The sequence below is a fragment of the Chinchilla lanigera genome, unplaced genomic scaffold (assembly GCF_000276665.1).
Source record: "Chinchilla lanigera isolate Chin_1 unplaced genomic scaffold, ChiLan1.0 scaffold00006, whole genome shotgun sequence".
Classification (NCBI taxonomy): domain Eukaryota; kingdom Metazoa; phylum Chordata; class Mammalia; order Rodentia; family Chinchillidae; genus Chinchilla; species Chinchilla lanigera.
In genome coordinates this window covers 36,078,336-36,094,988 of record NW_004955407.1, presented here as the reverse complement: position 1 = coordinate 36,094,988, position 16,653 = coordinate 36,078,336, and the positions used below count along the sequence as shown (strand labels likewise).

General features: G+C 50.1%; 1 protein-coding gene across 1 annotated transcript; it reads left to right on the top strand.

Moving 5' to 3' along the window:
* Nucleotides 1-12,600: 12,600 nt before the first annotated feature.
* On the top strand, nucleotides 12,601-14,049 carry LOC102013050 (homeobox protein Hox-A4-like). The gene is made up of 3 exons (XM_013504651.1): nucleotides 12,601-13,189; nucleotides 13,356-13,487; nucleotides 13,575-14,049. The coding sequence occupies exons 1-3, from the start codon at nucleotides 12,723-12,725 to the stop codon at nucleotides 13,681-13,683; spliced, it is 708 nt and encodes a 235-aa protein (XP_013360105.1). The 5' UTR covers nucleotides 12,601-12,722; the 3' UTR covers nucleotides 13,684-14,049.
* Nucleotides 14,050-16,653: the final 2,604 nt, after the last annotated feature.

Genomic DNA, 16,653 nt, shown 5'->3' with positions numbered 1-16,653 from the left:
GTTTTTTGTTTGTTTGTTTGTTTGTTTTTTTCCCGGTACCGGGAATTGAACTCACGACCTCGCGCTTGCCAGGCAGGCGCTGTGCCGCTGAGCTAAATCCCCAGCCCCAGTATCCTTCCTTTCAAGTTCCAACGTTAGTCTTCAATTCTTCCATCTTCAAGAACCACTTCCTTGTGTGTATGAGCTGGACAGTTACCTGTTCCATTCTGTTCTGCAAGCTGTTTCTTATTTTCTCCAATAAGAATTTCATGAACATCCTCTTCCAGTCTGTTGAGGAATCCACCATCGTGTGATAAGGTCTGAGAAGAACTCAGTTCCTCAGTCTTCTTACTAGCGTGATGTTCAAGGGCCGGGGATGTAGCTCAGTGGCATAAGCACCTGCCTGGCAACTGTAAGGTCCTGAGTTCAATTCCTGGTACCAAACAAAAGAAAGCAAAAACAAATAATGTGATCTCCAGGTTGGAAATCTTTTAGCGAGACTGTGAGAGGTCTGTCTCTTCCTCGGTGATTCTTTTACCCTTTTCTGTATAACCTTTGGCTGTTGAGGCATTTTCGGTGTTTCATGCTCCTTTGGGAGCTCCTCATATTCTAACTTACTTAGCGGTATGCAGTGCCGTCTGAAGGTCAGCTTCCGGTGTTTCAGATGTCAGCTCTCTTCTCTTTCCCTCCGTCCCTGCCGTTTTTCTTCTTGTGAACCCTTCTGCACCGGCTTACACAACGGAAGGTCCTGCATTACAAATGGCGTCGGAGGATTTCTGGGGAATCTTCTTAAGAGCAAGATTCCTAAGCTCCTGTGCTCTACTCTGTTGCTGTTCTTTCTTTTTTCTTCTCTTTTCTCTGTTTTTTTCTCGTTTGTAGTTAATTTGCTTCCCATAGTTTGAGACTTTCCAATTGCCCAGCTAAACACTACATTGAGATCCTCCCGGCTCAGCCTCCCAGAGTGCTGGGATTACAGATGGTTGATATCATGCCTGGCTACACTGGCTTTCTAAGGGGCCATGTGGAGAGGAAATTGTAGCCTGGGGACGGACAGAGCTGACCAGCGTGGCCCTGCAGAACAAGTGACACACAGCGGAAGGGGCGCCCCATCTCTGGTGTGTCCTTGTTCTTCATCTGGGGTGAACACGCCCCTAACTCATTCTGATCCTCCCCGCGTAAAAGCTGGGGCTCATGGGCACACTGAGTTGCTCCTTTTACTCTGGTAAATTGAAATTCAAACCAGATATGGGATTGCATGCCTGTAATCGCAGCACTCAAGAGGCTGAGGCAGGAATGTTGCTGTGAATTTGAGGCCAACCTGGGCTCCATAGTGAGTTCAAGGCCAGCCTGAACTGCATAGTGAGACCCTGTCTCAAAAAAACAAAACAGAAACATCCTCCCCCTCACTCTGAACACACTTTCATTCTTGACGCTTCCTGAAGCAGCTCTGGAGTCCTCTTTCTTGAGTGTTTTTACAAGGTGTGATAAAAAATACGGTGAATGGTGCTGCCGAGGGCCATCTGACAGAAAGGGGGTTTGTAAAAGCATGACACTGCATCCTCATCCACCCTATTCACCAGATCTGATACTGTGTGACTTCCTGCTCTTCCCCAAGGTCAAAATGACTGTGAAAGAGAAACATTTTGAGTCGATTCAGGACATCGAGACAGCCAGGACAGCGCAGCTAAAGACGCTCAGAAAAGAGGACTCCAGAGCTGCTGCAGAAAGTGGCAAGGAGGGCTGGGGATTTAGCTCAGCAGCACAGCTCCTGCCCGGTAAGCGCAAGGTTGGGAGTTTGATTCCCGGTACTGGAGAAAAACCAAAAAAAAGAAATTAAACATTCACCATATTTTTCGATCTCACCGCCAGTATCTTCATGGCTCTGGAGCAGCATGGAGAACGTGAGGAGTAAGAAGCAGCAGTGAGCCAGGCATTTGTGGCTCCTAGAAATGTCCGTGAATTCTCTTCTAACCTTTAAAGTCAAGGAGAGTGGACATGTCCAGCCTCTGCCCACTCCTCGTGGGCTAATGACCTCGCTCGTGTGTGCACAGGGCTTCATGTCTCCTTTGGGGCTTTATGCTGCCAGCACCGTATCTGGTACGTAATAGACACTCAATAAATCCTCTTTTAAAGGGACACATTAGGGGCTGGGGATTTAGCTCAGCGGCAAAAGCGCCTGCCTGGCAAGCGCAAGGTCGTGAGTTCGGTTCCTGGTACCGGAGAAAAACCAAAAAAAAAAAAAAAAAAAAAAATAAAGGGACACATTGTATTTCTGTGGAAAGCATTTATCTTCCCACATAAAGTGGACCCCTGGTCACGCTGTATTCCCAGAATGCAGAACAATGTGTGTGCATGTCTGTGGAGGAAGTTTGACTCCACTAAAGAGACCCCAGTCACAGGGATGTACCAGCACAGGGTTCATTTAAATAAGCCCCTGGGCTGGGCTGGGCGTGGTGGCGCACACCTGTAATCCCAGCACTCAGGAGGCTGAGGCAGAAGGATCATTTCGAGTTCAAGACCAGCCTGGGCTACAAAGTGAGTGCAAGGGCAGCCTGAACTGCATAGCGAGACCCTGTCTCAAAAGACAAAAACAAAAACAAACAAAAATAAATAAATAAATAAATAAATAAGACCCTGGGCCATCGCAGTGACAGCTGGAGAGGTGCGCATGCTCCCTGGTCCTCTTTTCTAAGGGCGCTAACCCCAGTTGCGAGGGCTCCATCCCCATGAACTAGTCACCTCCACACACTGTGGACTAGGAGTCAACCTATGAATTTGGAGGGACACAGACACTTGGCCTATAGCACCCTCTCCTCAGGACCCCCAGTGCTGCACACCCCACTCTGCTCACTTCCTGTTGTGACTCCAAATGGCCACACTTAATCAGCAGGGGGGCCTGGGAGGAGGAGGATGGTTCTGCATCAGCCTGCATCAAGCTGGAAAGTCTTTGTGAAGGAAGAACAGATACCAAGGGTTTAGTAGGAATCTCTGCTCTGCCGGGTCTCATAATAGATGTACAATACACATTCGCTCGGCTAGTGAAATACCGTCGATGAATATCATATGTACCAGGGATATAGCTTAGTGGCACAAGCGCCCCCCCCCCAGCAAGCGCCAGGTCCTGAGTTCGATTCTGGTACCCAAAAAAGAGAGAATATTATATGCACGGAATAATTATAATGCTCCAGGGCCAGGGAGGATATTTCATTGAAAATACTCCTGAAACAAGTATGCTTTTTTCTTTTTTGGTCCTGGGGATGGAATTCAGGGCTTTCACACTGAACTACATCACCAGCACCACCCTCTTCATATATTCTGTGTTTTCCAGGAAAAATTAGGCCTAGGGGCTGGGGATTTAGCTCAGCGGCAAAAGCGCCTGCCTGGCAAGTGCAAGGTCGTGAGTTCGGTTCCCGGTACCGGAGAAAAACCAAAAAAAAAAAAAAAAAAAAAAAAAATTAGGCCTAACTGGAAAATAATTGGCCTTGAAAATTAGAGATCAAAAATCCCAGTCCCTATCAGCATATCCTTGCCTTACCTGCCTTACAGAGTAGCCACCAATGGGCTGGGGGTTTAGCTCAGTGGCGCAGCACTTGCCTGGCAAGTGTGAGGTTGTGAGTTTGATTCCCAGTACCGGAAAAAAAAAAAACCAGAGTAGCCACCAAGCAGGAGGATAGTGAGCCATAATTCTCTGTATGACACTGGCCATCAGCAGAGTAAAGACCATCGCTTACTTTCCAGTTGTGTCTTATTTTCAGGGAAACACAGGTTTATTTTACTTTATTTTATTTTTGCAGTACTGGGGATCGAACTCACGACCTTACGCTTGCCAGGCAGGTGCTTATGCCACTGAACTATGTCCCCAGCCCAACACAGGTTTATTTTGAGACAAGCGCTCACTAAGTTGCTACACTGCCTAGGCTGGGCTCAAACTTGTGATCTTCCTGCCTCAGCCTCCCAGAGTGCTGATATTATAGGCATGTAACATCAGAGTCAGCACATGTGTGCTTTTATTTTTAAATGTTTTTTCAGTGTAGTTTTTTTGTTTTGTTTTGGTCTTTTTTGAGACAGGGTCTCACTGTGCAGCTCAGGCTGGCCTTGAGCTCACTTTGTAGCCCAGGCTGGTCTCAAACTTGCACCCATCCTCCTGCCTCAGCCTCCAAGCGCTGGGATTATAGACATGCACCACCAAGCCCCGCTCAGTGTAGTATTTAACAAAGCCCTGGGCCATCCCAGTGACTGCGGGGCATAGGAGATTGATGGTGGCGGTTTACGTTGAGTGACGTTGGGCCTTGTTTTTAATTTAACTGCTGTGTGTATGTGAATCTGGGAGCTGGCTGGTGTCTGAGCTGCAGCAGGCACCTGGGGCCCCACGGCAGGTGAGAGGGCGAGCCATAACCACTCAGCCAGGAGGGCCCAGCACTCCGCACAGGGAGAGGGTGGGAACCCTCAGGCGGTCTTGAGCCCCAGTAGACAGAGAGAGATGAAAGCGGTGCCCGGTTTCCAGGGACTTGTGCTGTAGCGGAGCTAACTGTTCTTCCCTGGGAGCATTTTCAGAGCATGAAAGCTTGTGAGGGAGGAAGTCCTGGAAGTCCGTGGAGCTTGGCGCCCTGGCCCTGCTAATGCCGTTGCAGTGCCGCTGACAGCTCTTGGGCAGAAGCACCGCGGAGCTGAACCCGGTCATGAGGTCACCGCCCAGGTCAGGGCTCCCTGGGAGGCCGTGCTGCGGGCCCAGGAACGCTCATGCATCCTGGTCCTGACCGAGGCCCTCAGCTGCAGCAGCCCTCTGACCTGCGGTCACCACTCAGTGCTTTGTCTACCTGCCTGGGCCTGCGAGGCAGCACCCCATGGCGTTATATAACGCCTCTGAGTGACTGGCCTTTGTCATCTTGGAGACAGGCCTCTCCCTCTCTTTCTTCTTTTTCTTTTTTTGGGGGATGGTGCTGGAAATCAAACTCAGGGCCTCACGCTGCCAGACAGGTGCGGTACCGCTGAGCTAAACCCCCGGCCCCTCTCTTTTCTCTCTCAAAAGGCCAGAGGCTGATGACCAGTGACAGTGATTAAGTGTTCCTCAGTGACAGGGCTGGGCCGTGCAGGCCCTGGAGGTGGCAGCCTCTGCTAGTTGCCCTGGGGCTGAGATGGCCTTGGGGGGTCCTTGGGATGTGCCCCCGAGGATGTGCCCTTGGGTCTCGAACTCTCAACTATCCTCCTGCCTCAGCCTCCTGAGTGCTGGGATTACAGGTGTGTGCCATCACGCCCCTTTGAGATTGTTGTAATTTAAGTGATTGTTTTAATAAAATCCTAAAAGGTAATAGTTAAAAAAAAAAAAAAAAGATTCTGGGCCAAACACTTAATCCCAGGAGGCACTGACAAGCCTTCTTTCTGAGCATGCTCAGCATGTTGGCATGGAAACAGGAAGAACAAGCTCCAGAATCATCTCGCAAAGATGGCTACCGTTTCTATGTTGCGCAGCATTTTTTTCCTGGTCCCTGGGCACATCATACATTAGTTGTCTGTGCTTTCCTTAAGCCGAGATGACTGCAGTTACCATTCCAAAAGCCCCAAGAAAGCCCTTTAACAAAATAAACCATGATAGCAGCAACTATTTTTTAATATTTTGTGTGGTGCTGGGGAGCAAACTCAGGGCCTCACGCATGCTAGGCAAGTGCTGTACCACAGAGCTGTATTACCTTTTTTTTTTTTTTTTTGGTTTTTTTTGAGACAGGGTCTCACTATGCAGTTCAGGGTGGCCTTGAGCTCACTTTGTAGCCCAAGCTGGCCTCGAACTCATGATGATCCTCCTGCCTCAGCCTCCAGAGTGCTGGGATTAAAGGCATGCGCTGACCTTCAGGGCTCAAATGATTCTCTTGTTTTATTCTCTCAAGTAGTTGGGAGTCCAGCTGTGGACCCCCATGTCCAGATATATATATTTCTATTAACTTAAGTTGGAATATTTACCATATAAAAAGCTGTCTTTGTTTTTTGTTGCTATAACAAAATACCTGAAGCCAGGAGATTTATAAAGAACAGAGGTTTATTTAGCCCATAGTTATGGTGGCTGAGATGTCCAAAAGCATCTTGCCAGCACTTAGCTTCTTTCCCCAAAAATAAGACCTATCTGGAAAATAATACATCTTGAAAACTAGAGATCAGAAACGTCAGCCTCGGGGGCTGGGGATTTAGCTCAGCGGCAAAGCGCCTGCCTGGCAAGCACAAGGTCGTGAGTTCGGTTCCCGGTACCGGAGAAAAACCATTAAAAAAAAAAAAAAAAAAAGAAACGTCAGCCTCAATCAGCCTGTCCTAGCCTTACCTGCCTTACAGAGTGGCCACTGAGCAGGAGAATAGTGATGGCAGGTTAGGTAAGGATAGGCTGATGGCAGCTGTCATTTTTGGTCTCCAGTTTTCTGCTATTTCTCTCCTATTCTCAGGGGAGCATGGTACTTAGGACCTTCTTGTTGTACTGTAGCAAAGCAAAGTGCATCAGACAGACAGACAGACCAAGGGTATGTCAGTGCAGGTCTCTCCTACTTCTCTCCCTCCTTCTCCTGCTCTTTTTTTGCGGGGGCGGGGGGTACTGAGAATTGAACTCAGGACCTTGCACTTGCCCGGCAGGCGCTTATGCCTCTGAGTTATATCCCCGGCCCTTCTTCTTTTTGATGGTATTAAGGATGGAACTTGGGGCCTTTGCACTGAGCTACATCCCTAGCTCCTCCCCTTTTTTGTCTTTTTTTGAGACAGGATCTCACTAAATCACAGAGGCTGAGCTCAAATTTGTGATCCTCCTGCCTCAGCCTCCCAGGGTGCAAGCATTACAGGCATGCACCATCACACCTGGCTTCTCTTCCTCTTCTTCCAGAGCCACCAGCTGTATCCCGAGGCCACCATCCTGATGACCTTCCTTAGCCCTCATTACCTCACACACCTTCAGCACAGGGATACAGGGGTTAAGTTTCCAACACAGGAATTTGGGGCAGCACATGCAAACCATTGCTGGAAACAAAGGTTCCCACTGAACGGACAGAAAACAGCATTAGATGTTGCAGCTGAGGAAAGAACTCTTAAAAAGCTGTATTTTCACATGTGGATGCTGCTATGGTTTAGCTCCTGACTGCCTCCCGAAAGCCTCAGGTGTGCAGGGGGTGCTATGGAAGGGATCGGATCAACAGCCTTTTACTTCATCTATGGGTCAATCTGTCTATGAGGTCAGAGTCGGAAGGCATTAAGCAGTGACGGGAGAATGGCCTTGGGGACTACCGTGTTACCCCTGGCCCCATTCTGGTTTTTTATGAGACAGGTCTTGTTTCGTAGCCCAGACTGGCCTCAAACTCAAGGGCAGCGATCCTCCTGCTTCAGCCTCTTGAGGAATGCTGGAATTCAGAACTGTGCCACACACCTAGCTGGCCCCACCCTCTCTGGCGCTCTCTCTGCTTTCCCTGCTTGCTGGCTGCCGTGAAGCAAGCAGCTTCCTCTGCCATGGCCTCCACCATGATGGCTCTGCCCCACCGTGGGCCCCAGAGCAATGAGGCCTGTGGAGCAGGCACTGAAACCTCGGCAACCGTGAGCCACACAACCCTTCCACCTTGCGGTTGTGTTTCTTGGGTCACAGAGATGCAAACTTGGCTAGCGCAGACATGGAGGAGGAATCAACTCAGCGAGCATTTCTGGAGGGAAGCTGACATACACATTGTGATGCCAAAATACATTCCAATTCCAGATCAGCATAAAGGTCTAAAATGCAAGGAGCCACAAGCAGTATTTTATTTGTTGAAACCAAGTACAGCTGATATACATGCAGCGCAAGATCATTTCTAAGACCAAGACCATTTATCTAAGCACTTGATATGGAGGAATTCAGCTGGTCCTTTTTTTTTTTCTTTTAATCTTAAAAATAAAACGATTCTAAGGCAAGGTAGCAAGGTAGCACTTGCAGGGAGAGAGGCTCTCAATCCTGTGACATCATCACTCTACAAGGCACCAATCAGAAAAGTGCGATTTTCAATCCTTCATTTGAATAAGGTGCTGTTCACAGGGCCAATCAGAAGATGCTCTTTTCAATCCTTTATTTGCATACGGGCACAGCCAATCCAAAGGCATGGTTCTTGATCCTTCATTTACATACAGCAGGAAGGTAAGCTAGCTTTTCCATAGGCCAGTTTATACCTGGCGTCAGGCCCAGTAAGTGATAGGACGCTGTCAGGATGCCTTATTTGCATGAGAGGGAGACAATCCGGGAATTCTGGATATCAAAACCCCCTTTCCCTTATGCTGGGGCACCGTGAGCCCTTTCACTGGTCTCCTCTCGCCCTAAAGAGTGCATTTCTTTTCACCAATAATAGCGTTGGCGGCAGTGTCACCATTTCTACCCTGTTAGGGCACAGCGTTCCCCATCCGGAGATCTCTCTTCCCTGGGATCTAGACTACAAGTACACATTGCCTCCAGATGATTTTTCCAGATGCTGCACTGGTCCGAAATAGCTGGTGGTGCCCTACTCAATTCCTGATTCTCAGCTCGTCAGTCCAGATACCCAATTTGTCCTTTACTTTTGAAAATCTGTCCTTTTTTTTTTTTTTTTTTTTGAGACAGGGTCTCCCTACACAGTTCAGACTAGACTTCAGCTCACTTTGTAGCCCAGGCTGATCTCAAACTTGCAATGATCCTCCTGCCTCAGCCTCCCCAGTGCTGGGATTACACATATGTGCCACCACGCCTGGCTGAAAATCTACTTTCTGAATGCTCTCCTTATTCATTTTTAGTATCATTGTATCAGCAGGTTGTGTGATCAAATGGCTCAAAATAAAACAGCTTGTATGATGGCCACGCCTATAGTCCCAGCACCTGGGAGGCTCAGGCAGGAGGATCATTGTGAATTTGAGGCCAGCCTGGGCTACATAGTGAGTTCCAGGCAAGCCTGAACTACATAGCAAGACCCTGTTTCAAAAAATAAAGTCTCCAGTAGAGAGTATCTTCATTAGCCCCAGAGGAAAACGTTAATAAGGCTGTGTTAGTCAGTGTCTGTAACCTGGCGGCTTAAGAAAACAGAATATAGTTGTCTCTTTGCTCTGGAGACCGGAAGCCTGGAACCGCGATGCTGGCAGGAAGCACCCTGCAGAGACGCCTTTCTTGCTTCTTCCGTGCTTTGGCGCACACCGCCATCTCGGCCTTGTCGCCATGCGGCCCCTCTCGCTGTCTCTCTTTTCACAGGGCTGTGCTCTTGTAAAACCAGCAGTCACCCTGGATTAGCGCGACCTCATCTTAACTCATGATAACCACAATGGGCCTACTTCCCAGAAAGGGCACATTCTCAGCTACTCGGGCTTGGGACTAATAGATGTCTTCTTAAGAGCACGCAATTCAGCTCATAACTCAGGCCTCAGCCTTCCCTGCACCTCTTACGTAGGAAACAATCGTGGGGTCATTGTACATCATCCTCCATTGAGAAGGCAGCCTGTCCAGTCCCTGATATTTATCAGTCCCGCCAGCTGCCGGCCAGGGCCAGCTGGGCCAGGGGTCAGGGCTGCCTCTGCCGGAAGGGTGAGGCTGGAGGCTTCCGCTTGCTCCGTCCCCTGACCTCCCTGGTGCCTAGGAGTTGAGCTGCCACTGCTGGGGGCTGGGCCTGGGCTGGCCTGGAAGCTATGTGCTCAGTGGCCTCACTGTTGCTGTCCCTTTCTTCTTGCGGTATTTCTGGAGTTTCTGTGATGATTTCTGACCTGGATTTTCTAATTGCAGTCAGTATCATTTTGAGAACTAGCTGGGTATGGTAGCACATGCCAGTAATCACAGTAGTCTGAGAGGCTGAGGCAGGGGGATCACAAGTTTGAGGCCAACTTGGGCAATTTAGAGATTTAGCAAGATCCCGTGTCAAGATAAGGTTTAGAAAGGGCTGGGGGTAAGCTCAGTGGTGCAATGCCTGCCTAGCAAGTCCAGGGCCCTGGGTTCAATCCCAGTACTGGGGGGAAAAAAACCTAGTACTGCCAAAAAAAGGAGTAAACTTTGTTTTTAGAATAGTTTTAGGTAGATATATAAAAAACTCCCCCCTGCCCCAGTACCGGGAACTGAACTCATGACCTTCTGCTTGCCAGGCAGGCACTGTGCCATTGAGCTAAATCCCCAGCCCCAACAAAAAACTTATACAAGAGTGAAGAGAGTTCCAATATGCCAGTTTGCTTTCATTTATGTCTGCCATTAGTATGGTCCACTTGTTACAATTAATAAGCCAGTATTGGTACCTGATATTATTGGTACATTTTTTTTATTGTTATTGTTTTTGAGACAGGGTCTCGCTATGCAGTTCAGGCTGGCCTTGAACTCACTTTGTACCCCAGGCTGGTCTCGAACTCGCAGCAATCTGCCTGCCTCAGCCTCCCAAGTGCTGGGGTTACAGGCGTGCACCACCATGCCCGGCACATGTTTCATACTTATGTCACAGCACAGCTCTCACTTAGATGTCCTCTGTTTTCTCCCCAAATCCTTTTCTTCCCTGGGACCCGGGCCTGGGTCCTGCAGCACTGTGGTGTTGCCTTGCCTCCTCCTGACTGTGGGAGTTCCTCAGGCTCTGTTTTTGGCAGATCTGACAGTTTTTAGGCTGGTTGACTATTTTGTAGAATGTTCTTCTACTGGGATTTGTTTGATGGTTTTCTCCCAACTAGTCTGAGTTGTGTTTTTTAGGGTGTGTGGTAGGGAGCAAAAGATATGTGGTATTTGGTTTTTGACCCCAACTCCTAGCCCAGAGCTCCCTAAGCCTTTCGCATCCCCTGAGTAATGGGAGCGTCTGCCCTTGGTCATGGAACCATCAACCATGCCCAAGTTCCTGCTCTGTAGGCTGGCCAGCTTCCAGAGAGATGCAGGCTGGGCCTGTTGGTCAGAAAATCAAGCCGGGCATGGTGGGGCACACCTGCAATCCCAGCACTCAGGAGGCTGAGGCAGGAGGATTGTTGCAAGTTCGAGACCAGCCTGGGCTACCAAGTGAGCTCAAGGCCAGCCTGAACTGCATAGTGAGACCCTGTCTCAAAAAGATAAAAAAAAAAAAGAAAAAAGAAAATCACTTGAGGGGCTCTCAGGGAGGGGAGAAGGGCTGAGGTTGACTGCGATCGCCAAAGGCTACATAATCACGCCTACTGAATAAAACACCAATAAAAACCTTCACTGTGGGGTTCAGGGAACTTCCTGGCTGGTAACCCCATCTCCTCCTCCATGGGTCTGTTCCTGAGTCCTCCCTCCATAATATTCCTGTTATCCTGGATGATGGGGTCCAAGTTGGGTTTCTGGGTCCTCCTGGGTGACCAACAGCGATAAAGGCGCTGGGTTGAAGAATTTAAAACCTGGCGCTGGGTCTTTGGTGCCTTCCATGGGTCTTTGGTGCCTTCCATGGGTCTTTGGTGCCTTCCATGGGTCTTTGGTGCCTTCCATGGGTCTTTGGTGCCTTCCATGGGTCTTCCAGAGCTTGACTGACACTGTGATTGACAGAGTGCTGAGTCAGGTTGTTACAGACAGCTAAGCTAGGTAGAAATATTGCAGGTAGTCAGGGCTGGGCCCTCAAGAGGTCAATGCAAAAGGCAACTGTGGCTGGAGGCACACTCACTGAAGGCCAGGCTTCCAGAAGAAGGATAAACAATTACCCACATACTTCCCCTAGGGATGGACAGCAGCGACTGATATTCTAAGTGGGCATCAATCGCCTTGGGGTGGGGACCAAACCTCCTGACCCACCCCTTCCAGGAAAGGCCTTGTCTATCCCATGCGTGATTGCTACGTGACCTGCTGTCCCATTGGATCATTTAATCAATATTACCCTAGCGACTATACTTGTGTGTTTATTGGTTGACTATAGTTTTGTCCCACCTCACAGCCGCCCTATGATTTGTCATTGGATCAATGTTAGCTAAGCTACCGTGCTTGTAATCTTATTGATTGATTATAGTTCTGCCCCACCTTAAACCCACTACACCTCCTGGCTTTGCTCAGTAAACACCCTTGAGAAGTGGAGTTGGCAGGCCTCCCACTTCCTGGGCCCTCTTCTGTCCCTCCCAGACAGAAGCTGTCTTTCTCTCAATAAATTCTTCCTACTCTTAACCTCCGTTGTTCCGAGAATTCATTCCCCAATTTTAGAGAACATGAACTGCGCGTTTTGGACATCTGGCAGGCTGGGCGGTTCATTCCCGTATATTAAGGTCAGCTATGTCTTTCCCCAAAGGCACTCATAATTGGATGTATGAGATGCAGTCCACGAACTATTCACAAGCGCTGGGCGTGCTGGCGCACGCCTGTGAGCCTATGATCCCAGCACTCGGGAGGCTGAGGCAGGAGGATCACTGCAGAATTCGAGACCCGCCTGGGCTACAAGGTGAGCTCAAGGCCAGCCTGATCTGCATAGCGAAACCCTGTCTCAAAAACAAACAAACAAACAAAAAAAAACTATTCAGAAGCTCCAAGTGAAGAGAGGTTATGGGTCCTGCCAGCAGGTCTGGCACGTGGGACTCCAGCTGGGCCAGGGGTCTTCCTCTTATCTAAGTGGCAGGCCTTAGGACCAAGGGCGGGGGTTGCCCAGCCCCTGCCGATGGAGGGGAGTGGCCCCACAGCCACAACTACGACCTACCTTACTAGTACTAGAGAACTGGGGGGCGGGGGGGAGCCCTGAGGGAGGGGACCCCATTTTGGCTGGCTGTGCCTTAGACAGTGCGGTCCCGCTTGGCCCCCGAATTAGTGTCAGAAACGAACTACTAGACACCCCGTCGGTGTGAGAAGGAAAATGCCCTTGGGGGGTGCACCCCGAGGAAGGCCGCCCCCCCCACCCGCGGAGCTCGGGGAGACGCGAGAGAAAACGCCGCTCAGGCGCCCGCCGCCCGCCAGGGGGCGCAGCGCGAGGGGTGCGGCGCCGCTCGGGGGCGCTGAAGCGGGTCGGGCGCCGCGAGCCGAGGCTTCGGGCCTCTCCACGGAGTTATGGCCGGGGGCCAGGGATCAAGTCACACAGCGGCCCCTCGGACAGGCGGGGCGCAGCGGGAGCGGCCGGGAGACGCCGCCGGTGGGCTCCGCTCCGCCCCTCCGCAGGGCCCCGCCGGCCAGTGCGCACGCGCGGCGCGCAGGTCCCCGGCGCCCCGCCCCCGGGCTCGCGGCGTTTGGCGGACGCTGTTGCGCAGCAAGTGAAAGTAAATCCCTTATCTGTAATGACGAGCCAGGAAAAAACAGTATGCAAATACTACGCAACACGTGTCCCAGGTAAAGGGTTAACAGTCCCACTGATCTTTAAAGTGACCCTTAAAGACTGAGGGACCCAAAGATGACGAATCCAATGTAAAGACAGGGAGAAGACGTGATCGGCACAAAAATGACATCACACCGGGCCTAAAACGAATGGATGGGTGTTCTCTTTCTGTCCAAATAGGAGAGGAATTGCACGGTACTTTGAGATACCGCTTTTGACACAGTCTGCAAAGAAGGCGGAGGGAAGCGGGCTCTGCTGCGGGAACGGCACAGCCCGACAGAGGGAGCCCGGGAGCATCTCACCACACTTCCGGTGCGTTTCCCCTTCCCCGGCGCGTTGCAGGGCTGAGAAATTTCCCTGAAGAAACGCCTGCCCCAGCAGGAACCTGGATGTATGCAGGAGGTCACTGGTGGCAGGTGTGCCAGCGTTTGGATTGGCTGAGCGAACTCCTGCGCGTCCACACGACGCACCACATTGTGCACTGCGTGGTTGTGAAACAGATCTTTGAGAGCTGAATGATTTCCAGGGTATACTGATTAGTGTAAGGGTGCTAAATAAAAGAGCACTGACTAATGCCATTTTGTGTATAAGAGGAGGGCATGTACCGTCCTGAGCCCCGCTAAAAAAAGCAGCTTTGGCAGTGATGAAATCTGGCAGGTATCGTCTCCATCATTTGGTCAGTCAACATCACCAATAAGGGCGGGACTGACATTATGTGGCCAAGGTGTGCGCTCTGAACTGGATCACAAAGAAACCGACTGAGGGACCAAGTAATGGGCCGGATTCCCAAAAGTCAGGCTCCACAGCAGGACGTGGTGGTGCACGCCTATAATCCCAGCATTCTAGAGGCTGAGGCAGGAGGATCACTGAGTTTGAGGCCAGCCTGAACTACATAGCAAGATCCTATCTCCAAAAACCAAAGAGAAAAAAAAGTCAAGGGGCGAGAGGTATAGCTCAGCGGCACAAGTGCCTGCCCGGCAAGTGCAAAGTCCTGAGTTCAATTTCCGGTACCAAAAAAAAAAAAAAAAAAAAAAGGATCAAAAAAGTCAAGATCATTTAAGATTAAGGGAAGAAACTGTTCTGAATTAAAGGGGAATAAGAGATAGGCCAGCGAAATGGCACATGGGTCCTTGGACTGGGGAAAGTAATACTGCTAGGAGTGATGTCCTTGCTTAGTCTGTTTTCTGTTGCTAAAACAGAATACCGCGGACGCATAATTTATAACGAAGAGTTTACTTAGCTCGTGGTTCCGGAGGCTGGGAAGTCCAAGGTCACAGCTGCTGTGTCTGGCCAGGGCCTTTGTGCTGTATCCTATATAGCGAAGGGTGACACCTAGCAAGAGGCAAAAGGCGCTCGCTCTGAGGATCAAGCCACTCCCAGCAGAAGGCCACACCCTACTCTCCACCCAAACACCTCCCCAGGCCACGGCCAGGAAGGGGCAGGAACCAGAGCAGGTGTTTCGTGGAAATTATTGCAGTTGGCAAAATACGACTCTGGGCTGAAAGGTGGATATTAGCACAGGATCCGTGTACGATTCTGAGTTGGATCCTCGAAGTGTGGTTGAGCAGGAGAAATGCCCATACACCCTGCAGTACTTAGGGGTCAAGGGCCATGATTTCTGCAACTTAATCTCAGATGGCTCGGGAAGGAAACGCTCAGTATGTTCCCTATTTGTTGATCATTTCGAAGTTCCTAGTTGTAGTGGATTGATAACTGGTGGTCAGCTTAACCCCCAGCTGAGCAGAGTAAGCGTGGTGCTGGGTGTGGGAGCCCACCTGCGGACTGTTGCCAGCAGCATAAGAGGCAGACCTGGAGAAGAAGTGAGGCTGTCCGGAGCTGGTGGAAGCTGTAAGGAGCTGTTGGTTGACTTGAAGGAGCTCATCATGCTGGCTTTCCTGAGGCTGTTTTCATCCTCTGAGGAGGTCGGGACGTTGCGGGCACTGAGAATGGCTTTGGTTCACTTTGGGGGAGCTCTGGTCCTCACTGTGAGCATCGCTTCCTGGCTCTGGAGGCGAAGATGGTGCACTACTCCATCTCCTGGAGAAGCGTGTCGCATTGGCTTCCCTGATGGGAACTCGGCCATCCTGATCATCAGAGGAGCTCGGGACTTCACTGTTGCTGAGGATGGCTGTGGTACCTTCCGGGGGCGCTCTGGTTCTCCTGAGCGTCGCTTCCTGGCTCCAGTGCAGACCCCTCAGCCTGCTAGCACAGATCCTTCATCCCGCTGGGACAGATTTCCTAGATTCCACCACTGACCTTTGGGCCTTCTGAGCACAGATCTGTGAAACAGGCCTGCATGAGATACTGTTCTGGGCTCTGGGCCTCCAGGTGGACTCGTGGGAAGCACTGTTATGAGCTCTGGGTTTTCAGCTGGACTCATGCAGGACATTTCCATGGGATCCAGGCCCTCGGCCAGTTTCCTTGGTCTTAGTGTGTGGACAGATTTCCTGCACTCTTTTGTATATCATTCTTTGGGTGACTATTATAAATATCTTATAAGATATATGTCCTGTATTATATATTGTTCCCCTTGTACAAAGTAACCCCCAAACCAACACACTAGTTTAAAAAAAAAAATCATTCTTGTGAACAGCGTCCCTATCAACATTTTTAAAAATCTGATTTCCCTCGCTACTGTTTCCAGGGTAAACGCTGGAATTATGAATAGCAGATTATAGCACATGGTCTCAGCGTCAGTGAAAAGAGTGGCTGGCTTCCCTGGAGAGGGGGGCGAGCTGTGAATAGCAGCAGCTCCTGAGAGCAGCTGCCCCCACTCTGCCGAGGAGAAGACACCCTGCGCCTGACGGGCTCCCCAAAGACCTTTCCGGTTCATGACACCATGGTCCCAGGACTGTAGGTCTCATGCAGGCCTCATCCCCTGAGTGTAGACTTTGGACAATGGGCTATTTGTGATTATTGGCTCGTTGCCAGTGGGAGATTTTCCTCAGAACCACAGGGTGAAGCTTTGTGTGCAGGCTTGTTTAAAGGAGTTGTGTAAATCAGTATGAATCCAAAGTCTAAAAGAAAAACTATTTGACCTAAAAAAACTGAGTTGAAAGCAAATTTAAAAAAAAAAACCACTGCTAATGGTAGTGTGACTTGCTCCAGCTATTTTGTTTTGTTTTGTTTTTTTGAGACAGAGTCTTGCTAGGTAGTCCAGGCTGGCCTCAAACTCACAGCGATCTTCCTGAGTCAGCCTCCCAAGTTCGGGTATTACAGGTGTGCACCACCACACCCAGTGCTCTAGCTACTCTGCAAAACAGGTTAGATTTATCTGTTAAAGCTGAACATTAGCTTGGCCTATGCCAAATTCCCCTCCTAGGTCCATATCCAGAAAAATGCCTGCCTGTGGGCTGCAGGACTGATAACTGGACGTGTCAGAGCAGTCAGACTGGAAACAATGCAATGCCCAACAGTGAGGGAATGGGTAGAAAAATATGGTGTAGTCACACACAGGCTGTTGTATAGCAATGAGAAC

Bases quoted from the DNA above. Each gene is read 5' to 3' on its own strand.
- LOC102013050 (XM_013504651.1), top strand. From the start codon at position 12,723: ATGCCCTTGGGGGGTGCACCCCGAGGAAGGCCGCCCCCCCCACCCGCG. The intron at 13,190-13,355 runs GTAAAGGGTTAA...CTGTCCAAATAG, and splicing joins CTACGCAACACGTGTCCCAG to GAGAGGAATTGCACGGTACT. The intron at 13,488-13,574 runs GTGCGTTTCCCC...GGATGTATGCAG, and splicing joins AGCATCTCACCACACTTCCG to GAGGTCACTGGTGGCAGGTG.